Consider the following 25,571-nt stretch of genomic DNA (forward strand, 5'->3'; position numbering starts at 1 on the left):
GCTAGCACTTTGTGGATGGTAGGGAGTGCTCCTACACAACCAAGTGCCTTGTGATTTGAAGAAAGCCTCCTAAAACAAACTGAGGAAAATAGGACCATATCATTGACACTGGTTTTAGGCATTCTTTGCAGCATTGGAGTTAATCATGTTGCCTTATAACCGGTAATTATAGCCTAATACACAAACCATTACGGCACGGTTCATCCAGTGTATTCGGTACAAAAATGAATCATGTAGCAAGATAAAATGGATATTTTACAATGTACATAAACAACATCCGTCCTTCATCCTCTATACAAAGCGAAAGCCCCAAATCTCTACTTGTTGAGTAACCAATAAATTGTTCCATGCATTTATCCTTCTCAGTTTTCACAATACAGTACAAAAGGATATATCATCTACCCCATCCGTTGCTTTTTCGTTCCCACTATATAACACCTTCACTTTGCTTTCTTTTGGTCCAACCACCTTCCATTTTTTCTTCTTCTTTTGGTCTGAACCACCTTCATCTTCATTAAACCACTATGCTAGAATTCCCCCTTGGCTTTTGTACTGAACTAGCGAAGAAGGTTCTTGGTGGCCGCAAGCAGCTGTTGCTTTAGCAGGATTGGCGTGGAACAGAATCACTGATACGTCTTTGATGGTCATTATCCAAGCTCTTTATTGGTCCTAGTCTTTTCAGCGTGCACGAGCTTTACGTACTGCCTGTTGGATGTGTCTCTCATGCTCTTTGAGCATGTCTTCAATGTTTCCCCCTGGAGGTACCAACGGTCCAGAGCAATGGATTCTGCTCTGAGGTACGTACCGCTGAGATATACAAATAATTCAGTTTCTTATATATAACAAGTTTTTGTGTTTCTCTTAAATCAAAAGAAAGCTTTAAAACGTCAAGTGCTTGCGAAAATGAATTTCTCACCATTCCAGATTCTTTGAAAAACAGTCTGTCATCCTTCCTACTGGAAGAATTAAACAAGTCTGTTGCAGTTAGAGGCTTGTGAGATTTCAGTTCCCTTAATTCTGGCTTATGTTTTGTAGAAGCTGTCGTCTTATTCAATGATGATCCTACTACACTACGAGGATGTATCACTGAACTACATTGAGAATAACCATTCTGCCTAGCTCCTCTGTGTGGTTCCATTGCAAAGCCAGAGACACTATCCTGCTGGTGAGGCATGTACTTGTGACCCATGGATTTCGGGTTCGACTTTCCCTGCTGTTTTTACGTTAGCCAAAAGTATAAAGTACGTAATAAGAGGTACAAGAATGAATTAATGGTTACATGTGTCAGGCCACTCATATACCTGCATATTTCCTTGGGCATTATAATCTGGTGTTGGTGCTATCTTGGCATCTCTTGAAGCCCTTCTAACAGATTCAGGACCACGCCCTTTAATAGGATCCGCTCTTTGCCTGAAATTTAAACAAGAGATCAAATGCATAAATATTAACAATAACATGCATATCGTTTCAAAACTGTTAAGGAAGTTTCTTAATCTTCAAGAATCAATGGCCTCTCCAAGAAATACCTTTTTTCCTCATCCCGAAGCTTGGCATCAAACTCCTTGCTTGGAGGATAGTGTGGTAAAGCTGATGGATGACAAGCTACAGGCGGTGTAGTGAAGAACTGAAATAGAAATAACCAAATTAAAGATAAATTAACAGTATTTACACAAGAACCAAATTCATAATTAAGTCAAATTATTCAAGTATTGTCAGCAATATCTTAACACAGTAGTTATCAAATCCTTTTTCTTGTCATTGTAACTTTTCATATTTGAATCAATCACTCGGCCTATAAACGTAGACCATCAGTTTCATGTGAAAGCATGTAGCTAGGACATATCTGAAGCTATATGAATATTAAATGACATGATATAATAAGTCGCAAGTCTGCAAAACTCCTACAATAATGGAAGATTGTTTTAACTTAAAAGAGAACACAAACTTACTTCACTTCTAAGGGCTGAACCAGCAGATCCTCGATGATCTTCTTCTATGGCGAGGAGTTTATCGACAAGAGCCAAAGCTGTAGAAGGGAAGTCTTTGAAGGTCTCAGCAAGGCGACGCTTGTAAGGTTGTTGAGGCTTGAAACTAGTTGCATGTGGTAATTTTGTTTTCTTCCAGAAGTCCTCAGATGGTGAACCACAGAGCTTGAAAATCTTATGCATTTGTTCCACCTGAAAATAATGGTGATATTATTGTCACATAAAAAATTGAGGTTTAAGGTACAATTTAACACTCATAGTTGCAATGTCTATGGAGCTTAATAAAATCTAAAGCAAGCAATCAGTTAGTGCAACAAAGTTACAGATACTTTGCCTGCATGGATGCATGTGAAAATCAAAGGTTGATAGAGTTATTGATAGCTTAATCTCTTTTGCAAACATAGAACATGAATTTATTGCTCAGATAAGTAATTACTTCTCAGTTGCAGGAGGCACTTGATTACAACAGAGCAATAAGTAACCGATGAAACTGGGGGATGGAAAGAGAACTTATACAAATTATCAATGATATATTGGAATTTCTCGTTTACCTCTGTTCTACCAGGCATGATAGGCTTTCCAGCAAACAATTCTGCAAGGATACAGCCTGTGCTCCACAGATCTATTGCCGGACCATACTCTGTGGCACCAAGCAGAAGCTCAGGTGCCCTATACCACAGAGTTACAACACGACTAGTTAATGGCTGCTTCTGATCGGGCTCATAAAATGTTGCCAAACCGAAGTCACCAATCTTGAGAACTCCATCATTATTAATCAAAAGATTAGAACCCTTGATATCTCGGTGCAGGACACCTCGACTATGGCAGTGTTCAAGGCCACTAAGCAATTGTTGAGCTAAACATTTTATCTGCAAGCACCACACAGGAATTATTAATTTTTTCTTGCAAACATTCACGGTTCAATTGAAATGACAGCGAAGGCAGAAATAAAATGTGATTTCCATGGAAGAAAGAAGAGTAGAGACCAGGTAATAGGTTCTCAGACAGTTCAAAAATTAGTATAGCACGAATACTCATTCCTTTTGCTAGCGCTAACATAAATTTTCTAAAAGGAATACAGAAAGAGGCAAAATGAACTAGATAGAAATGGCTCTATACTAATTTTCTAAAACAATCATTGTACTCTATTACGACAATACTAATTCATAGATGAACCATGCAACCTGATTCATTGTACAGATTATAGACACAGTTAAAATGATAGATACGCTTGACAGCAAGAGAAGAATGTGTACCTGTGGTTCAGTAAACTTGATGCCACGTGTTGCTGCAAGACCTGCAAGGTCATGATCCATATACTCGAACACAAGATATAAGCTGCATGACATTGTTGAAGCGACTAGACCCTCAAGCTTCATGACATTTGGATGGTCAAGTTTACGTAAAATATAGATTTCTCTAGCCATGAAGCGCACACTTTCCGGGTCCATATTTACAAACCGTACTTTCTTCAATGCAACTATTTTACCAGTTTCAAGATCACGAGCCTTGTATACACTGCTATAAGTTCCTTGTCCGATCTGCAAAGACAACATCAATCAGAGATTTTATATATGATATGGCTGAATTACCATGAGATAGAGACTCTTTCTACAACTCTAGAATAAATCAGACGGAGATATATTCATATACCTACCAAAAGACTGCATAAATTCTGATATCTTTTTCATCTGATGATGCTGTCTTCATGGACTAGTCTATTCATGTGAACTGAACCAAAGGCATTTGAAGTCCATTGAACCAAAAAGTTAATTACTTTTAGGCGTATGGGAAGACAATCTTATGTTTCATATTAGTTCAAGATACTATTTTAACTAAATCAATGGCAATGTTGATTGTGTAAATCCTAATGTCTTCATGCTTATATTTCCATATACAAAGATATACAAGCACACACATAACATGCCACATTCTATTGAAATCCATTTATGAGTTATCAATTTACACACAACACATACAAAATGAGTTTCAAACACCTTATAATCACATAACATGTCCATGAAGCACAAACGAAAACAATTTTATATCATGCATGTATATCTACCACTATATATAAAATGCAATGAAGGAAGCAATTAACAATTAGAACTAACTTTGTCTAGCTTCTCAAAGGTGTCTGCCCGGCGAGGAACCCACCCTTGGATGGCATCTCCGGCAACTGAAGTTAGCCACGAAGGCCACCCTGCAGCTGCTTGTGAGGCTTCTTCACCAAGTGGCAAGCTCACTATCCTAGACATTGCCACTTTTTTTTCCTTGGCGGCCATTTCCACTGTTGCCCCTCTTTGATGATTAGCAATCCCAGGTTTCTGAACCTTTGATTTATCTTCAAGATCTCTAGACACATTGCTAATTCTCCCATTTGCTTTGGAAGCGTTTCTTGATAACAAACGCATTGATGAATCACCGCCTTCTGATACAAAGTCATCTCTTAGTGAAGGAGTTGGAGCAACCAATTGAACCGAATACTCCTTCAAATTACTTTCTACTCTCTTAGAATCCTGTACGTGTTCTGGTTCTGAGGTTCCTTTCGAGCAAATGCAGCCCATATTGTCACCTCAGAAATCCCCTGTATATTCCCAAATCACCCCTTATCTGCAAATATATGAGAGGCACTAATCAAATATTTTGATCTCACATTCCTGGGAAACTCAAGAGTTTCCCTTCAATCCATCTTCCCTCCTCAAATTCTCAATCTGGGTCTCTTAGAACCCCCAAGAACAACCTCAGTCACATGTTTAAAGCCTCATCATGATGATCATTGTAGCCCTTCCCACATTGCCCCAAAGTCCCCAAATACAAAATCCTCCACAATGTGCAAGGAAAAGGAAGACAAGAAACAACTTTTGGATGAGGGTAACCTCAATACTTGTTATGCAAGCAAGACTTTTGGATAGGATAGAGATAAGAGAAAAAAAGAGAGATAGGAGACTCAAACCCCAGACCAGAAATTCCTGCACCAAAAAAACACGGGAGAAATGAAGTTCTGTCTTGGAATGCAGGAGTTCTGGCTGGCGGTTCTGGGTTGCAGAAATTTCCTAATCTTTTTTTTTCCCCTAATTATCGATAAATATCCTAAATAATTACAAGCCAAAAAAACAATATTTTCTTTGATTTGACAGAGATTAAGGATTGGAGAAAGGGGGGAGGACATGAATGGAAAATTAAAAAAAAATCAAAAAAAAAAAGGACAGAGAAAAAAAAAATAGAGGGTTATGAAAGTGTGGGTTGTGATTTGGAGGTGAGCAGTGAGAGATAGAGATTTTCGGGTGTACTTGTCCCCTGAAAATGCGAGAGACCGATGGTTTTTGGGACTTGACAGGAAGGAAAGGTGGCTGAGGCAGCTGACCCCAACAACACCAAGATCCTCTTTGACTCTATCTCTCTTTCTCTCCAGCTATGCAAGATTGTTGTTGACAAACGGTAACTACCATTACAGGAAGGGAGTGGCACCATGAGAGAGCCGAGAGGGAGAAAGCTTGCTTGCAGCTCTCTCTATATAAAGACGTGCCGTGCAGTTTGTCTTGCAACCACCGCTACTCCCTCCAATAGCTTAGCTCGTTTTAAATTTTATTGTCATATTGTCTTTTTTTTTTTTTTCCTCTCTTATGAATACAAATAATTAAATGAAATATCTAAATTATCAAGAATAGAAATTTGAGCTAATTAAGGACCAAGAAAATTGCGAAACCTTATAGCGAGAATTTGTAAACAAAGTAGGATATTAAGCTTATTGGATGTGTGACTACGTATATGGCTTGACGGGGTACAGTAATCTTGGTTTGTTTACTTTTTTTTTTTTTTTTTTTTGAAAAAGAGTTTGGAACTCAGCCTAACTGAGAGACTCAGCCCCACGCTCATAATTGTTATTATTATTTAAAAGATAATTATACTGCGAGGGGGACATATAACCTAAACCTCGAGTACTAATACATGAATCCTTGTAGAGTACATCTCGGATCATCATAGGAGTCTCATATATCTAACCAATAATCATCTAAACACTCAACACTAGCAAAATGCGCTAATCTATGGGCCACACAATTTGCTTCACGTTAAATAGATCGTAGAGTGAAAGAAGACAGTGAGCTCAAATAGGCTTTACAATCCTCCACTATACAACCTACCTCAGAAAGATCTTCCGTATTTATATGAAGGCCCATACTCACCGCAGCACAGTCGGTCTCAATATCAACACTATCCATGCCTTGGTGAATAAGTAAAAGAAGACCAGCTCTCATGGCCTCCACCTCCATTTGGAAAGCCGATCTAACCCGGGAAAATGGCCGTGCAATTGCAGCTAAACACTCACCATCTTCATTTCTAATAACGGCCTCGATCCCACCATGACCAGTTGCTCCATGAAAAGCCCCGTCCGTGTTCAGTTTGAGTCTACCCCTCGGGGGAAGCTTCCATTTCACTTGCGGCCTAGACTTATTCTTTCTAGACACTGGGTGCGCCTTATGATAATCATCAAGAAGTTTGCTAGCCCAGCCAACAATATTAAGAGGACAAAAAGAATTGCCCTTCCAAACAACACCATTTCGTTCATGCCATAGAGCCCATAATAGCATATAAAACCAATCCCATTTGTCTTTAGGAAGAGAATCACATGCATGCAAGATCCATGCAGAAATGGACATGCACTTAAGGGTACGTACCTTTATATTGAGTGGACCACATAACCAAAACTCCTCTACCCTTTTGCACTCTTTCAGAACATGCAAGTCATCTTCAACATGCAACCCACAGAAAGGACAACTAGTATCCATGATATTGCACCTGCGAGCCAAAGCCTTTCGAGTGGGCAAGATACCCTTATGCAACCTCCACATAAATACCCAGACTTTTGGGGGAACACGGGCCTTTCCATTGCAGATCACATGCCCTCACGGAGCTTCCAGACGACGATGCATGGTTAGTAAAATCCTCCATGAGTCTGAGAGTATGTAACCACTTCAGACACTATAAATCCCCTTCTTATCATAATGCCACACCCATCTATCCCTTTGTTCATGAATACTAAGCGGGATGCCAGCAATAATATCATCCTCAGCCGGCGTAAAAATTTCCTCAACAAAAGGCATAGCCCATTCCTTCGTTTCTTGCTCAATCAGGTCAAAGACCAACAGGTCCTCCAGCCCTTCCATAGGCAACGAGAAGGGTTTGAAACTATGGGGTAAAGGAAGCCGCAGATCTTCCCATACCCTAATGGTTTATTTACTTTTATTTAGGTGTTGTTTTGGAGTATCATTTCAATGTTTTGTTAAGTACTGCTGTCTCAGGTGATTCATGTTATTTTTAAATAAAAATTTTGGGACTTTCAAATAAAGCTTCTTGGGTAATTATTTTGTGGTCTCAAACTATCACATGACAGTGTCATGTGGTGGTCAAAACCAATAAATTGAGTTGTTCCAAGGCGATCATTGTGCTAAAAAAAACGAATCTTTTTAAGGAAAACTGAAATTGGGAGAGAATTGAGTTGTGCTTTCATTGATAATAGCGGCCTCTTTATATAAAAGATTACAAGCATAGAGATAGAGTTGTACATGAAAACATAATCATACATTGATTGTATATCTACGAATATATTCGAGAACATCTCTCACATAAACCCTATTACAACAAGAGCAAGTAACTTAGAGTTTGGGCCAAACATATGTTCTGGATTTACTTGAACACTCCCTTTTTGTGTCTCCCAAACGTGGCACTCCTCTCGTTGCCTCATTAAAAACCTTGCTGAGTAACAAAAACCCAGTGGGACAAAAATAACCTCGGTCGAAAGAGAAAAAGAGCACAACACACCCGTCACTTTTAGAGACCATACATGTAAACATCTCTCCCTGATGACTACGGTCATGGGAGTTCGGATAACTTTTTGAAACGATACTATCAACATGTTTCTCGAAAGTGGAATTGGCAATGACTTAGTGAGAAAGTCTGCTACACTATTCTTAGATAGAACCTAGTTCACTTTGATCTTGAGGAGAGTCTGTTGTTGTTGATTATGCTTGGTGTTATCGCTTTTGATGTAGCCTTACTTCATTTGTTCAAAGCAAGCAGCATTATGCTCATAAATGCTCATAGGTTCATCTGTGGTAGACTTCAAACCACAATTGCTTCAAACATGCGTAATTATGGATCCAATCCATATATATTCACAAATCACTTCGTGAAGAGCAATAATCTTTGCATGGTTCGAATAAGTAGTGACTAGGGTCTGTCCTGTAGACCTCCAATATATCACTGTCTTTACCCTTGGTGAACACTTAACCATTTTGGGAATGATCTTTGTGTGGGTCAGAGAGATACCCAGTATCAGCACAAGCTTCCAAAACACTAATGTTGTTTTGGGATGGGGATGAAAGATGCAGGCCAGTGTTGGCGGCTTTGCTGGTGTGTAATGGGCACGAATCCATCATCTCTCTGTAGGGGTAGAACTAGCCCATATCAATCGTACATCTCAAGTATCGAAATATATCTTTTAACCCAATCCAATGGCGTCGCGTTGGCACAGAGCTATACCTAGCTAACAAGTTCACTGCAAATGAGATGTCAGGTCTTGTGCATTGAGCTGAGTACAATAATGCGCCTATTGTACTCAATTAGGACACATTTGCCTCTAGCACATCTTGGTCACCATCCTTCGGGAGAACAGGATCATTTTTAAAATCAAGACTACAGACGATCATGGGGGTGCTTGAAGGCTTGACCTTGTCAAAAAATCTAAGCATCTATCAACATGATGCTCAAGTTCCAAACCAAGACATAATCATGTTCTCCCAAGATCCTTAACCTCAAACTCGGATTTCAAGTGTTCAACGGTTTCCCTTAACTCTCTAAGGGCTTCCAATGAAGATCATGTCCAACATGAACCGTGATAGAATCTGGAACTTGCCTTAGAAACGCATCCCTTCCTAATCAAGTAGTCACTTTAATGAGCATTTTAACCTCATTACAAACGCGCTTTGTGGTCTAGAGCCACCTGACTTGGGTAAATGAAGTTCACCATGAACCTTCATGTATATTTCGTATCTAGATCCCCATAGAGATACATAGTGACCACATTTGCAAGCTGCATGTTCAGTTATTCAGAAACTATCAAATCGACAAGGTAGTAGAGTGTAATGACATCCATTGCGAGAGAATATGTCTCATCGTAGTCGATTCCAGGGCTTTTTGTGAGAAGCCTTGCGCTATAAAGTGAGATTACTATCTCTTTTTCTCATCAGGCTTTCTAACAAAGACCTACTAGTCAACAGGTTTTTATGTTAGAAGATGTTGGCATCACTGGCTCAAAAAACTTTCTCTTCGTTAGAGAATCCAACTTAACCTGGATCGCATCTTTCCATTTAGGTCAATTTCTCTACGTTGGCATTTATTCATCAATGGAGTGTGGTTCGATATCATCAGACACAACAAACTCATACGCTATGAAATGCGCGAATACATCATCAATCATGATGAAGTTTCTATCCCACGTCTCATGTACACTAGTGTAATTTTCATAGAGCTCTATATTCACAGGAATAAGTTATGACGTTGAGGCGTTCCCCAACGATAACCATAATCCGGAAGATTCTCATGAGATAGATTTTGAGTGTTGATGATCCAAGGATTGGTTTGTGCCAAAGTATCATTTGAACCCACAGGCCTCCCACACATCCTAGTTGGGGCCATGGCCTATAATACCAGAGTGTCACTCTCTATGGCGTTAGTGTCATGCCTACCTTCGTGTAAGGTGGTGATACGTCCTCTTGTAGGGATGTCCATCCTTGCAAGCATATTTGCAGTAGATATGTGTGATCTCGTCACTTTAGTGGGGATTGAGATTAGACATAGTGGGGACAAGGCACGACAATTCTTGTCGTTCCTGCTGAACATCCATGTTCTTATCTCCCCCTTCATCAAAGTGACAATCTGCAAGACATGCGATAAAGAGATCGCCTAACAAGGGCAATAAGTGGCGGACGATTATTGGAGTCTCAAATCCAACTTAGTTGCCTATTCGTCTATAAGGACCCATTATAGTGTGCTGTGGTGGCAAAATTGGCACATAAATGGCTCATTCAAATGTGCGTAAGTACAAAATACTTGTACCCAGTCACTAGCTGTAACGTAGAGATAGATTGAGTGGCAGTGGGTCGTAGACGAATTAGCATAGCTGCATGCAATATTCCATCACCCCAAGCGGATATAAAGAGATTGGTGCCTATTACCAATATCCGAGCTACCATCATAGTGGTTTTCGCGAGACCATTTGGGTGTGTTCATGGGAATATGATGTCCAACATTAGTCCCAATACTCTGTTTCCACGGGTCTCGAATTATAGTTCTTCACAAAGATGTTGTCATGCTTTTCAGCGACATTCATAGCTCCAATGAGCTCATGAAACCTTGTGATACATCCTGCAGTAACATCAATTGGATAGTTCTTTGCAACCATCAATGCAGAGACGGGGAAGGTAGAGAGAGTCCTCTCAATCAACATCGCATCTGCGATATCTTTTTCACAGAATTCCATTAAGGATTTAATGCGAAGTGATTCCGAATTGTAGTCAATAACTGACTTGAAATCACAGAAGTAGAGGTTATGCCATCTCACTTCTAGTTCATAAAGCAGGGAGTCACAGATATTGCCAAATCTTTCCTTCGAGTGAGACCCGCAGCCTTCTTTATTCATATACTCATACTGGCGCGAATCATCCATATGACTAGTCATTAGGATGATGACTTTCGCCTTATTTGCCTCCAAGGCTGCTCTATTTGCTTCCAAAGCTTGAGCTTGCTCAACAGCTAGCATGTCCTGGCTAAACTCGAGAATTGTATCCAGGATTCCATCAACCTTGGGATGCTGGCGAACGTTACGAACCCACTTGTGATATCCATAGCTAGTTGTTCCCAATGGAGCGAAGTCCAGTTTGTTCAAGTTACTCATCTTGAAAGAGAATAAGAAAAAGGGTTAGTTTCGGAGCGGAAAAAGCTACCACGAAAACATATAAAATTTCTGAGCGTAGTCTCTCCCAAGAAATTATTAATTTCCGAGAGTAATCACTTCCAAGAAATTAAGAATTTATGAGCGTAGTCACTTCCAAGAAATCTGAATCCAAGAAGTATTGGATTAGATCGAAACAATGATGTAAGTGGTCGATCATAATTCTCTACAAACTCTAAGTTTGGAGATCTCAACAAGTTCCAAGCTTGGAGTGAGCACGAACCCCCACAGTTCGGCTTTTGGTTTCCCCTATGAAGAAGAAAACGGGGGTAAAAGAAAGGGAGGTTGCAAGTCCCTGAGAAAAAGAAGAGAAAAACAATAAAAAAACGGGAACTAATAGAACCTTTAAAACATATCTTGAAACGTGTGAAAAATCACTGGAAAGTCGATGAAAAAGTGTCGGAAAAGTGGCCGGTGATCAAAGGAGGCCGGAACTATTTGGCTGGTGGGCTGCCCTCGGTTTGGCCCAGGCCTGACCCTTTTTTTTTTTTCTTCTTCTACTTCGGCCCAAGCCCGCTCCTCCTTTTTTCTGGGCTGGCGCTGATTTTTTTTTCCTGGGCCTGCTGCTTTTTTTTTTAGGAAAATTCTCATACACCCCAAATCTAGCAATATACTTCTCTTACACCTCACCAACTTATTTTTATTCCCACTCACACAAAACTTTTCACTTTTTCCCACTACTTTTCAAAACCACTCACTATTCATCTCACTAATACCCCTCTCTATCATCCTTTTCTTTTATCTACATATTTATTAAAGCGTGGTGGGCCCATCTTGAAGTTATTTGTTTAGACTATAATTACATATCAGAATTCATCCTCTATATTCAAAGGTAAGCAGTTAGTTTTTACTATTCATAATTCCAATCGTTGACAAAGTTGAGTTACTGGCTATCTGTAAAGTTACAAGTAAAGAATTGAAAACAGAAAGAGAAAAGTTGAGAAAGTTGAAGGACTTTAGAGATAATCTTAACAGAAATACTCCCGATTATTGCGATATCATCTTTAGGATTCAAAACAGAATCTATAAAGTTGAACAAGATATTGAAAATATCTTATATGTTCTTAAAGAGGAACAAAAACCTCTTGATTATTTGAGCATTGGTTAGATCCGCACATTACTTGTATCAGAGCTTATAAAATAGCTCAAAAGGGGAATCCCCAATGGGGACAATGTCTGATTTAATATTAGAGAAGTTGAATTCTCTATTGAAATCCTCTGATGAGAAACATCAGATCTCTTTCAGCAAGTTATCTAGATGTCAAGATCATCTAGAAAAACTACCTCCTATAATCTACCAATTAGAAAAATTGGAAAACAAAATAGATTATATCAAGGAACTTCCAAAAACGGAAGAAGAAAAACTAACAAGTGTTAGTAGAAAAATCAATGAACAGCAAAAAACGCTGGATTCTATGAAAAATATACTGAAGGACAAGAAAGTGCCTACACTAAAACCAAAGAAAGCTAATGGATTTAAACCATTAGAAAAGCTTGAGAAGAATCATGTTCCAAACATGATTTTTCTTGGACCATCTACTAGTCAAACTAGTATTCAGTATGAAAACCCGAAAAATACAAGAGATGTCAAAATGATGAGCATCTTCGGGAAAAACAAAGGAGTACAGCTCCTAAATGCTGAAGAGTTCGAATACAATGAAATCGAACATGAGGTAAAAAAACTCCTCAATTCCAAAGTTAGATTTTAAACAAATCTACAAAAGGGGAGCATTTGATCTGATGGATAGCCATCATTTCAAATTACTGGAATTTACAACCCCCTCTACAACAGGAGAAACCGATCTACTGATGATCACTCCTGCAGAAGTTGCTCGAGCAAGAACAAAAAATTATCAATTTATGCATATTGGAGCAGTCCAAGTAGGCATAAAACTTCTTGCCCGAAAAGGTATAAATTGTTCAGTCTTATGTGTCTTACAAGACAATAGACTAACAGATTTTCAAGCTAGTCTGTTGGCAACACTTGAAGCTTCTTTATGCAATCAAGTGGCATACTTCAACTGCTTTCCAAATTTCTCAACCAGCTTGAAAGATGCAGCTCACTGTCTAAGACTGAGAGTTAAGACAGATGTCATATCAATGAAAAAAGATATGCAAGAACTCGCAATAGTATACAGAATATACTATAAACTGATGAGTACTACAGTAGAACCAAAGACAAGGATATCAAATATCCCAGGTCTTACTACTAGATTCCTCACCAGTCAGAGGAACCATTCACAGCAGATCCACAAGGTTACTTGGAATGAAGTAACTTTTCCCAAAGCGGCAATATATGAAAGCAGAAAGACAGGAGATATCAGTCTAAAATTTGACAATCACAGAAAAAGTGACGTCTGTCCTAAAAATGTCAGGATAAACAACAATCTTCTTAGAAGAACCTACAACACTAGAGAAGCTAGTGTTAGTGGTACCAAATTCTCTGTTGAAGAACCAACAGAACCTATCACTGAAGAAGAATTAGAAGTTGATCTGAACAGACCAGTAAATATGCTTAGAGCACAAAAGCTCCATGATTTCTATGATGAAGCAGAATCCTGTGAAGATCCTGAACGATTAGAAAAACTAATTTAAGAATGAAAAATTTCAGACCAGGAAAGGAAAGAAAACTCCTTCCCTATCAGGATATTGAAATGGAAGAAGGAGAAAACTCTAAAACAGTCATCATAAGAGAGAAGGGAAAAATAAAACTCCCTTTACAGAAACCCCTACGGGCAAAAATGGAGAAAGAAATTCTCAAAGATTTGTCCCAGAGGACAACAGACCCAGAATACCAATTTCTACTCACGGTATCTGGCTAAATCTAGACAAAGCTCTAGACAAGAGAAAAACTCTTGATCAATGGGTTGATAGCCTGATGATGGCTTCTGCTCTAACCCTTGGAAAATTTGAAGCACCAGATCTTCAAGTGTACTATGAAACTACTCTCACTGGAGTAGCAAAAAAGTATTACTTCTCTTTTAAAGAGACTGCCAGAGGGAAAGACTGGCTTGAAGAAATTCAAAATTCAAAATCTCCGTATGATTTTGCAGTACTGCTGTATGATAAATTCTGTGGAGATCTCTCAAATTTAAGTGAGAAGGCTAAAGAAACGGCCAAATCCAATATCTATGCTCTCAAAATCTGTGACATGAGATATTTTGAATAATACTTGAATGAATTTCAAAAATATTACTGTACAATTGGTGAACTAGAAAATACTGATCTAGTCAACCTGTTGCACAGGAAACTCCCTGAACCATGGAGAACAGCTGTGAGAGAAAGCATAGCTGAAAAACCAATTGAAAGATTTTCAGTTGGACGAATTGCCGACAGAATCAGGCAATTATTGAAAAAACAATGCAAAACCAATCTTAGAGCAAAGATGGCTAAAAAACAACTCAAAGGAGTTGAAAATTTCTATTATGGAATACTGGATATGCCAACCAACTGGGGATGTCATGAATCCAAGTTCCACAGAAAAAGAAAAGAAAATATTACTCGAAAAAATTCAAAAGGAGTAAGAAAAAAGATTGGAAAGTCAAGAAAAGTTCCAATTACAAGAAACAACAGGATGAAGATCCTAAAAAGAAATTCTTAAAGAAAAAGAAGAATCACCGAGTCAATCCTCAGAATACTCAACCAGGCAAGAAAGCTTGCATATGCTGGTTATGTAAAGCTAAAAGGCACTATGCCAATGAATGCCCGAAAAAGGGTTAAAAATCTACTAAAGCTCTATTTGAAGAATATGAGCCTATAGTAGAAACAACAAATATGAAGGGCTACGAAATAGCCTATTCTGATGATGAAGAAGACGACAGATCAGTTTACTCTGCCTGGTCTGAAGAAGAAAATTCATCTACTGATGAAACAGATTCTGAAGTATAATACTTAGAATCTAGACAGATAAATGTTCTACATGTCAAAAACTGGGAAGAAAGTAAGATGGAAGCAATAACATCTTCCTACCAGGTGAACCCTGGTACATTCGTTTGTGACTATTGCTTATGTCACGAAAAGAATGGACTTCCTATGTTCTGTGAAAGGTCTAAAAAGAAATATCACAAAGAATGTTTCATAACAGAAGCAAGAAGAAAGACCAAAAATGGCCTTGTCAGCCAATTGGTAGAACAAGAGTATGAAGAATATTTCTCAGAAAAGAGAAAGAATTAGAAACTAAGTTCCAAGAAATCGTGGAACCATCTTCCTCAAAAGAAAAGGAAGAAAATATCGAGGAAGAAAAACTCGATGCAACCATTGAACTGGTTGAAATACTAGAAAATGTTCTAGAATGATGTAAACCATTCACACCTCAGGAACAGGCTCAAGAAAATGAGCTACAACAATCGAAAGTCGTCTCTACTAGTAGATACAGCAACTACATAGAGATTGGACTCAAATTCCTTGATCACAAAAAATATCATCTACATGCATTTGTAGACAATGGATCAAGATTTACAGTTGCAAAGAGATTTGCAATTCCAAACGAACTCTGGAAAGAAGATAAGAAAAGAACAGCTACTGGGGTTACGTTTGATGGAAGCCATCTTACAATGAATAAAGTAGCAAAAAATGTTCATATCACCATTGGTGGAGGAACATTTATCATGCATAATGTTTGGCAATCTGAAGGCCAAGGATCAAATTTCTTGTTGGGAAATGATTTTATTCTCCAACAGAGATTCATCCAAGATAAAGAAGCAATAGGCTTCAGAAAAAGGAGAACGGGTATTCTGGGCAGACAGATTTACCCAAGCCAAAACTGTAGTAGGTCCAAATTTTACTACACAATATCAGAGATCACAACAGAATAGTGGTGATCTTATTCCCTACAAACCCAAATTTGAAACCATCCTCCAAATTAAACAACAAGAAGAGCTACTTGTTGAAGAATCATCTGAATCATCGTCTGAAGAAGAAGAAGAAACAGCTAGCGCAGATGAAGAAGCTAGTTTCATCCATGAGCATAACCTCAAGCACTTTCAGAATAAGCTTGAGTCTAAAAAAATTCCCACTCTTGAGAAAATCAAGAAACTACTCAAGCAGAACATCGATGTAGACCCTCAGAAGTTTTGGGAAAAAGACCCAATGGTCTGTAAATTAAGATTACATGATATGAATGCCATTTGTCATGTCAAACCCATTCCTCAGTACAAAGAGGAAGATAAAAAAGAATTCAGAAAAGACATTGAAGATCTCCTGAACAAGAGATTAATTCAACCTTCCACTAGCCCTCCTCATGCTCTAGCATTCTACGTGAGAAACCATGCAGAAAACCTCAGAGGCAAAGCTAGAATGGTAATTGACTACAGAGATGTCAACAAAAAGACTGTCAAAGACGGTTATCAAATTGCTCAAGTAAGAGTACTGATCAACCAGCTCAGAGGAGCTAAAGTCTTTTCGAAATTCAATGCAAAGTCAGGTTTCAGGCAAGTCAAGATGCATCCTGAGAGTGTTCCTCTTACTGCATTCGGAACGCCACAAGGACATTACGAATGGTTAGTAAAGCCTTTTGGTCTAAAACAAGCCCCCTCAATCTTCCAAAGAAAGATGGACAACATTTTCAAGCATGTGGCTGAATTCTGTGTTGTCTATATTGATGACATCCTTGTCTTCTCCAAAAACAGAGAAGAACACATGAAACACCTCCATGAGGTTGTAAAGCTGATAGTTCAGCATGAAATTATCCTAGGAGAAAAAAAAAATCTTCTTTATCCTTGATGAAGTTGATTTCCTAGGAATAAATATCAAGAATGGAGTCATAAAACTCCAACCTCACATTCTTGAGAAAATCTGGAAATTCCCAAATAGAATTCCTGATGCCAAGAGTCTAGAGAGATTCTTAGGAGTCATAAACTATGGGAGAGATTTCATTCCCAAAATCTCAGGACTAACAACAATGTTATCTCCTAAAACAAGTTCCAAAAGAAAATGGAATTTCACTGATGATGATGCAAAAATTGTGAAGCAGATAAAAAATCTTTGCAAGAATCTCCCTCCGCTTCAACAACTAGAGGAAAATGATGAGATCATTCTCCAAATTGATGCGAGTGACAATTACTGGTCCGGTGTTGTTCTAGCAAAAACGCCTGGAACTAACATTGAAAAGATCTGTAAATTTTGTAGTGGCAAGTTCAGGCCTGCAGAACAAAATTATCCCACAGGGGAAAAAGAAATTTTGGCTGTCAAGAAAATAATTTTAAATTCTCCAACTTTTCTTGGAAAACCCTTTACTGTCCGCACCGATTTTTCTAGAGTAAGAATTTCAAAAATTTTAAACTTGATAAAGCTGCTGATAGAGGAAGATTAGCAAATTGGCAATTGTTTCTTAACTAATATGATTATATTGTTGAACTAATTGCATGAAACAAGAACTATCTTCTAGACGCCTTAACCAGAGAAATGGCAATGTTCAGCCGAAAAGATGACGATGAAGGTCGAAACCCCAGAAGTAGAAGATCTGGGAAAGAACATGAACCCTCTGAGGATCCTAAAGAAAAAATCCTCAGAAGATTCCTGCTAGATCCAAAAGGACTAGCCACAACTGATCAATCCCAGGGTAAAGGATTGGCTAGCCCATCTCAAACGGCAGACGGTAAAGGCTCATCAAGACAGTTGACGGCTGTTGCTTTGCCAAAAAGCAAACCTACTCCGATTGGAGTAATAAATGTTTTTAACTATGAACTTCAAATGTTTGATACTCCTGTGTTCAGAACTGGCAGGAGACTTGCTTAATTACCACCAGAAGGCAATCTTAGATAACATCTTATTTGCCTTTCAAGAAAGAAACAATGGCATAATGTTCCTAGCTCTGTTTGCTTTAGCAGAGGAGCTTCATGAAAATGGCAAGCCACAGTTTGAAGAAGTTCATACACAGAAAAGTGCTGATAGAAATAAAAAAATTCATTTTCTTGAAGATCCAGAAAGTGCTAGAGTTCCTATCCTGGCATTAACAGAATCAAACTGGTTCGAGTTCCATAATCTGATAAGAAGTCATAATTCTGAGGCATGTATTCCTCCAACTCTCTTCATTATTGCAGGACCTTATGTTGAAAGATATCTAGTCAATGTTCAGAGTGAACATCCTCAAGAACACAAGCTCTGGCTTGTTGAAAATGGTTTTGTCCATAATCTATGGACTAAAACAAATGATGATCTCAAGGGACTGCCCCTTATCATTGTCAACACAGTCAAAAATGTCAGAAAAAATGACTGTATGCTAAGACTGAAGTTCAGATCTACTCCACCTGAATGGATAAAGAAGACAACTTGTGAAGTTGAATACATTTCTCCATATCATTATGTGAGAATTATTCAAAGAAGATATCTTCAGCCCGCCTGTACGTGTTGGATACAATGGCCAGCCTAATTCAAGCATTCCATGGATGGAGGCCATGTCTTTGGAATATATCAAGAAGATCATCTCTGAAGATACAAAAAATATGTTTTTGGCAGCAGGAGAAAAGACAATTATCACTGCTTATGATCATCCTGACGTTGTCAGCAGTGACATTTTTCTATCTCTCACAAGAAAGGAGATAGACTCGACACTGGCATGCTTACAGTGGGTTGAAAAGCTTGAAACAGACAACCACTACAAGATGTATGTTGAAACAGATGTCGAAGACAATGCAACAACTGCGCGTATGGCCCAAGCAGATAACAACTCATTCGTCCTTGGTCATAATTCAAAAACTGACGAGAACATGTGAAGCAGCAGGTGTAGAAACACCGAAAGCATTTTTGGACTTTTCCCAAAAGTTGCTTTTGCTTTCCAAAAAGACAGGTGAAATCTCCACCAGCAGGAGCACTCAAGAAAGCAGAAAATCACGGATTTTTTCTGTACATTTTTAAGTTTTGAATTCCAGTTTGAGTTCCGCTCTCTATATAAGAAGCTTTAGGTTTCATTTGTAATTCATTCGAAAATTGAGAAGAATCATATTCTCTCAAGAAGTAAGAAAGCCATAGTAGCAGTGTGCTCTCTTTCCTTCCTGTCTAGTGTGAAGTAGTGTGCTTTTATTATAAGTAAGTATCTGTTAATCATTCTTATGGATAGCTAAACAGCTTCTTAGCTGTTTACCTGAGAATAGAGGTGGCAAACGGGCCGCTAAGCACGAGCACAGCACGGGCCCGGCACGCTTAAAAGAGGTCCGGCACGGCCCAAGCCTGTTAAGCCTGTTAGTGGCCCGGCACGACCCGAGCACTTTAGAATAACGGGCCGGGTTGGGCCTAGGAATATTGGCCCATTGGCCTGGCCCGGCCCGGCCCGAGCTCGTAATGGGCCTGGCACGGCCCAAGCACGACATATTATGGGCCGGCTCGTTATAAACACAAAATTTCATTTTGTTTTTAAAAATATTTAAAAACCACAACGATAAGATTTGAATATTAGACCTCTTTATTTAAAATCTCATGACATTTCCACCAATGTTATTTCTTTATATTGTCAAAATAGTGAAATAAAACATTATATCCTTGTTTTGACATAAAATATTTTTTTTAATCTCATAATAATACAACTATAGAATGAAGAAAAGAATAATATGATATTATATCTTCATTATATTAATAAAGATTAATCTCACAATAATATACTACAAGCAATATATTTTGACTTATTTTTTTCTTTCTTTCTTTCTTGTAGTGGAATATAAAAAATATTAGAAAACTAATCTTAAAAAGCTAAGATTAAGAAAAATATTGTAGAACTTAATTTATTTTAATTTTCTAAATAGTTAAACAAAATTGATTTTTATTTATTCAAATTAAAAATTTTAAATCGCGCTTTATAGTGGGTAGGCACGAGCATGGCCCGTTTATTGGCCCGGCACGAGCACGGCCCGACACGATATGAGCTCGGGTCATGGGCCGGACCGGGCTTAATGTTTAAGTAAATGGGCCGGCACGAGCCCAGCACGATAATAAATGAGCCGGCCCAAGCACAGCACGAAGCACGACTAGGCCAGCTTAAAATGGGCCGGGTCGGCCCGTTTGCCACCTCTACCTGAGAATGAGGCTCTGAATTTTAGTCTGTAAATTATGTTTGAATAAATAATTTCAGATTGCTCATCCACCTTATCAATTATGTTTTAAACTTTAGTTTGATGTTTTAAATATTTTTATCTGTTTCTACCTTATTCCTGTACGATTTTTAGGATTAAACTTTCTTTTTCTTAGGAAAAATTGCCTCAGCTTAAGATAGAAACAAGCAGTAGTGATTCCGCATGTTAAAGTAACCGTTAGGTGAAAAACTTGGGCATGTTGAAGGCTAGTTTTGTTTTTCTCAAAAGTATAAACAGTTTTTTCTAGGAAAAAGCAAAGGTTAAACCAAAGAGTCAACATAGGATATATTAAACACTAGTTTAGAAAAGGCTACCCTCATAGGCATTTTCCCCTAAGATTTGTGTAAATGGGCACAATACAAACTTGTTGGTGCAAGTAGGCACAATACATGTGATTTCTGGGTAAACAGGAATTAACCTTTTTTTTTTCTTTTCCTTCTGGTAACTTGGGTCGGGCCACGTCTCCTTCTCTTCTCCTTTCTGTTTCTTCTTCTGCAAGAGGTTCAGTCACTGTGGCGGTTGGTTCAGTAACTTCTAGATCGGTTTTTAGGGTTCTACTTCCGGTTTCTGAATCTTGGGATCGAGACGCTGATGCTAGCAAAATTTGGTAGCAATAGGAGGTCCAAAAGGTGGTGAACCAGTGGAGTATTTGCTGCCACTACAGCAAACTGGTCTTTTACAGCACATATTTTATGGCGCACATTTGACGTGCGTCGTAAAAGACTATCATTTGTATGTTTATTCAGGTCATTCACGGCATGCATCTTATGTGTGCCATAAATTTAGTTATCATGCATAAATATGTGTGCTATAAATGAGTTATTTTATTAGTTTTTTACGACTTACTTTTTTAGCATGCCGTAAATGAGTTATAAAGTATTAAATTTTTTTATTAAATTATATTAATAACTTATTGAAAAAAGAAAAAAAAAATCTGATTTCAAGTCGAGGAAGAGCTCATGTCGTAAAACTCTTCGAATCCCTTCTCTCACTTTGTCTTCAATTTTTGAGCTCAGAACCTCCTCTACTCTCACTTCCGGCTCTCGATTTTGCAGGTCAGTTACTCGATTCTCTCTGTCAACTTTCGGATCTGAATGTTGAAATTGCTCGTTATGTCTCGCCGACCTTGTCGCCGGTGAAGGAAAGGACGGGGAGGGTGGCGGTTAGGGTTAGGAGTCGTCACCAGCGACTAGCTCGCCCTGGCCTCCATGGGCCGAAGGCCCGACGAGCAGGGGTCGGTTTTCGCCACCGAGGTTGAGCGGTTGAGCCCAAGCCGGCTTCTGATTCCGGGAAGCCGTTCAGCGTCATCGTGGAGTTTAATAACTGGCGGAAGCAGCCTGATTTGGCTGAGGCCGTGGCGGCGATTCGGGCCTTGGTGTCTGTTATAAGGCTCTGATGGAGCTCCAAATTAAGCTCAAGAAGGCTTCTGATTCCCTAAAGGTGACTCAATTTCTCAGCCCTAATCTGTGTTCTGATTCTTTGATTGGCAAGTAAAGTAGTTCATGTGCTAGTTCAATTTGGGAAAAGTTATTTTAGCTTGGAAATCAATGTGTAATTGAAATTCGTGGGTTCATGAATCCTCTACTGAAATTGAAATTTAGCCATGTAATTGAAATTCTCTTTTTCTGATTTTTTTTTTAATTTTTATTTATTTTGATCTTCCCTCTCTGGTTTGATACTTTGATTAGAAACTGATTTCGTGTTTTGGCTAAGCAAAAGTTTTTGTATTCATTATTCCCTGCGAATTCTGTTGTGCATTTCTCTGGAAAGTGAAATAGTAAGCGTACAAGGATTTACTTGGTGAGAGTATAAATTTGGAACAGAAATGGAAATTAGCTGCACTGAATGAGAACTGAAGTTTAGCTTACAACTGGGTATATGGTTTTGCAGGTTTGAGACATGTCGTCTGATTTCAAGTTAGAGGGAGTTAAAGGCCATGAAATTGAGGACCCAGAAGTTGGTTCTCCAAATGGAATACATAATATTCTTGCAGGTCGAAGAACTATGACTTTCAGTGACAGGTAAAGTCATCATCAACTATTGTTTTTTATTTTTACAAGTTTCAGCAAAATAGGGATTTCTTTTGTAATCTAGTTAAACTAAAAAAATTGGCCATTGTGAATTCCTCAAGTACATCAAATTTTCATAAGCCATATTCCTCAAGATATTCTAACGTACATGTAAAGCTTACTGTATTTTATTAAGGGTGTTTGTACCTCACTAAGTTGATCCTGTTCAGCGCGTTTCAGGTGGGATCATACCTGCACCGGAAGGCATCAATGGCAGCATATGTGGGAGCAGAGAGTTGGTGGAGAAAGTTCTGGAGTTCATTCAAAGTGATGACCGCCTAAGGGGGCTGAGAAGATTGGAGTCACGTGTGAGTCCAGAGGATGAAGCTATTCATCATGGACACAGTAGCAGTTCTCCTTTGTTAGCAGGGTAAGATGCACCCTTCTGATGGGATCATGTTAGGGTCAAGTTAAAGAAGGAGGTATTTGTTGTTGAATATGCAAACTGTAGTTGTGGAGTACATTTTCTTTTTTGTTGTGAGGTGTGCTAATTTTCTCATTACACATGCTTAAGCAGATTGTTGCTCTGGGCATGCCTGCTGTATCGCCTACTGAAAAGGTTGGAAAGTATGTGAGTCCAAGGGAATGGAATGAACTGATTAGTGATCCTAGTAATGTCTCTGGTATTCTTAATGTCTGATAACTATGATGCTATTAATTTTCCTTGATTCACGGACTAATCATGTCTTTTTGCTTTTGAGTTAGAGTTCTTTTGAATAATCTGTACTCTATTATAAACCAAAAAAACTGTATTGACTAGCTCTGTGGAATACATGTGATTGTTTTTTATTCTAAACAATCATGATTTATTGGATGCGCATGTTAGTGTTAATTGGATAATTTTAAACTGACTTAATGGACTTTGGCTCATTGCCAACCCATGTGTATCTTTTTTTTTTTTTTTTTTGTGAAATCCTCAAGTGTATTTTCTTTGTTCATTTAAGATTTGAGAGGACTCCCTTTCCTTGTGATTCCTCCCTTTCCTAGCCTTTACAGATAATAACTTTTGAAAATGTTGAAAAGGTACATTTATTGCTAGGATTTAATAATTGTATGTTCACTTTTAATCAAGAAGGAAATCCTCTCATTGTATCCCTTTCGGTACCCATTTTTGTCAAACACCTCTTTTGCTTGGATGTAGGTAGCTTGATTAGTTTGACCTGGAGCAGATCTTGTTGGTTGTGTTTCTCAATATAGTTGGCCTTTTTTTTTTCCCCCCACTTTCCCATGTCATCTTAAGGCTGGAATCATCTTTGAGACCAGAATCTTTTGGTTTCATGAGTCTGTTTTTACATGTACTAGAGTATAACTGCTTAATCAATTTGCCCATTGTATATAATATGGTACTGCCAATGTTGTTACACGGTCATTGGGAATTTATGGTGAGGACTTCATTTTCAGATACATAAAGACTACAAGATCAAAGCTAACCAAAAGGTATGAGCCTCTGTTTGGTGTAAAGTTACAATACCAACTTTAACTATTGGCAGCTTACCTTCATACCTTGTATTAATTTGAGCCACACTTGAGCCTTACATGAATGTTCTGATTTTTTTTTTTATGTTCTGATTTTTCTGTCAGTTTTGGTAGCTAGGGGTTTAATTTGTTGGTTGGTTTGAGTTGTAGTTGCATTAGGTCTGTAGGTTTGTTCAAGTTATTCATCATAATAGTTTTAGAGCTGGTAATGATAGATACTCCTTAACATGTAGAGAAAGCAGATCCATTTTCTCATCTGGACATGTTATATGTATGCTGATAACCTTAATGTAAAGCAAAGTTCTAGTGCTCTTGGTATGCCTCTAGTCTATCAAGAAACCATTTGTGCAACAACACTAGCTAGAACACACACATACACACACACACACACACATTCTACACTAGGGTTATTTGTTTTGACTTTTATGGATTATTCATTTGGACTGATTGAAGGGCCAACTTCACTAATGTTTGTGATTGTGTGTCTTTGTAGGCTCTATGATGTGTGACTTCTTTATGGGAAATGGTTAGCATGTGGCATCATATCAAGCTATAATCAGCCCCTTCAAGTACTCTTGTAATCAATCTGAAGACAATTCTAATCTAGCTAGTATGTTCTATATTTGAAAACCAGTTTAATTATACTATGATTTTGTAATATGAATTTATTTAATTGATCTACGTGAATGCTTTTGTTTACTATGCTTGAATGAAAGGGTTTAATTGAAAGTATTGTCTATTAGAAGAGTGAATGAAGACATCTTTTACGACATGCAAAAGGGTCTTTTACGACACACAAATTGGTCTTTTACGGTACACAATTAAAATTCACGGCGCGCAAAAGAGTTTTGTGACGAGCAAAAAAATGTTTTTTACGCAACAAGAGAAATTTATCTTTTACGACACGCTTCTTTGGTCACTTTCAGTAACACTAGCCTTGCGCGCGTGCGGAAGTGCGGCAACATCTTCCGACTCTGAAGCAGTCACCTAATCAACAAACTCAGCATGCCCAGTTCTTTTGGTGTGCAGATCACTTTCCTCCATGATCAAACATACAAAATCCACAAACAACTGCCCTACAAATCAAAATTATCAATAAGTTATGAAAACCTTTTCAACTATCAACAAATAGCAACATATGAAACTGGAATGTGTTGCTATCAGCAGAAACACACACCAATGAATATATATACAGTGAAAGTCAAGTATAAGCCGCAAGAACTTAAAAGGAAAAACAAAGCTGATGACTTCAACATTATATGATGTAAGGCAATAACTCCCCCATAGCATAGTCAGATTCTTCTACGAATTAAGGAGCAGGTTCAGCTTTCTCTTATTTTTGGTCAAGCTCTTTTTGTAATTAGTCACAAACCTATCCAATTCCCTAAGTGTTTCAGGATCAATATTGCCGATGTCCAATTCAATCTCATTGTCTTGTTGTAAAATCCCTTGACTCCTCTTTTTAACAATCTGGATAACATTAGCTAGTTTCTCAGAGGCAAAGTGTGGGAATAAATCAACCTCAGATAATTATCACATTGTGTGCAGCAAACTTTTTTTTATTTTTTATGACTTTAATTTACTGAGGTGAAATCGATGTTGGAGGGTCCAAAAAAAAAAAAACACTTTACTATGCTGCTTTGGAAACACTTTACTATGCTGCTTTGGAAGGAGCGTTATCAACTACATTCATTGAGATCAAAATCACAGTTCACCTTCAAGTTAACATAGCATGCATCATTCAGCACTACCCAAATAAAATAATGCAACAATTTCAACACCACCAACTCGCACTACATGTCACCCCTTTCATTTCCCCCATTCCCTCAGCAACTGAAAGCCAGTCACAAAAATTAAATCCCACAACCAAAATCAAACGCAAAAACAACAACCCACGATCAAACAATCCCAAAATCCCTAAAATACTAAACCCAGAGGAAAAAAAATCACAAATTAAGACAGATAG

At 38.3% G+C, this 25,571-nt stretch overlaps 2 protein-coding genes and 1 long non-coding RNA gene across 8 annotated transcripts; 1 reads left to right on the top strand and 2 right to left on the bottom strand.

The window, feature by feature from the left end:
* Positions 1 to 145: 145 nt before the first annotated feature.
* On the bottom strand, positions 146 to 5,149 carry LOC112180373 (probable serine/threonine-protein kinase At1g54610). 2 transcript variants are annotated; one of them, XM_040510525.1, is made up of 8 exons: positions 4,100 to 5,149; positions 3,242 to 3,526; positions 2,537 to 2,854; positions 1,950 to 2,177; positions 1,527 to 1,624; positions 1,302 to 1,410; positions 917 to 1,210; positions 146 to 807 (listed from the first exon to the last, which is right to left on the bottom strand). In XM_040510525.1, exons 1-8 carry the CDS (start codon positions 4,550 to 4,552, stop codon positions 679 to 681), a joined length of 1,914 nt encoding a protein of 637 aa, XP_040366459.1. In that variant the 5' UTR covers positions 4,553 to 5,149; the 3' UTR covers positions 146 to 678. The 2 variants fall into 2 exon arrangements, with proteins under 2 accessions (XP_040366459.1, XP_040366458.1); XM_040510524.1 differs by having other exon boundaries at positions 917 to 1,213.
* A 909-nt stretch (positions 5,150 to 6,058) lies between these two features.
* Positions 6,059 to 6,838, bottom strand: LOC112178196. The gene has a single exon (XM_024316386.1). The coding sequence runs from the start codon at positions 6,836 to 6,838 to the stop codon at positions 6,059 to 6,061; it is 780 nt and encodes a 259-aa protein (XP_024172154.1).
* A 14,160-nt stretch (positions 6,839 to 20,998) lies between these two features.
* LOC112179786 lies at positions 20,999 to 24,304 on the top strand. Of its 5 annotated transcripts, none has more exons than XR_005803754.1 (4): positions 20,999 to 21,500; positions 21,951 to 22,081; positions 22,300 to 23,566; positions 24,099 to 24,304. It is a non-coding gene; the product is annotated as an uncharacterized LOC112179786 (long non-coding RNA). The 5 variants fall into 5 exon arrangements; XR_005803755.1 differs by lacking the exon at positions 24,099 to 24,304 and having other exon boundaries at positions 22,300 to 22,551; positions 22,647 to 23,981; XR_005803757.1 differs by lacking the exon at positions 24,099 to 24,304 and having other exon boundaries at positions 21,001 to 21,500; positions 22,300 to 22,499; positions 22,647 to 23,981.
* The last annotated feature ends 1,267 nt before the right edge of the window (positions 24,305 to 25,571 follow it).

The sequence above is a fragment of the Rosa chinensis genome, chromosome 7, assembly GCF_002994745.2.
Source record: "Rosa chinensis cultivar Old Blush chromosome 7, RchiOBHm-V2, whole genome shotgun sequence".
NCBI lineage: Eukaryota > Viridiplantae > Streptophyta > Magnoliopsida > Rosales > Rosaceae > Rosa > Rosa chinensis.

Coding starts and splice junctions, on each gene's coding strand:
- LOC112180373 (XM_040510524.1), bottom strand. CDS start 4,552: ATGGGCTGCATTTGCTCGAAAGGAACCTCAGAACCAGAACACGTACAG. Junction 2,178..2,536: donor TCATGCCTGGTAGAACAGAG/GTAAACGAGAAA, acceptor CATTATTTTCAG/GTGGAACAAATGCATAAGAT. Junction 808..916: donor TTTTCAAAGAATCTGGAATG/GTGAGAAATTCA, acceptor TGTATATCTCAG/CGGTACGTACCTCAGAGCAG.
- LOC112178196 (XM_024316386.1), bottom strand. CDS start 6,838: ATGTGGAGGTTGCATAAGGGTATCTTGCCCACTCGAAAGGCTTTGGCT.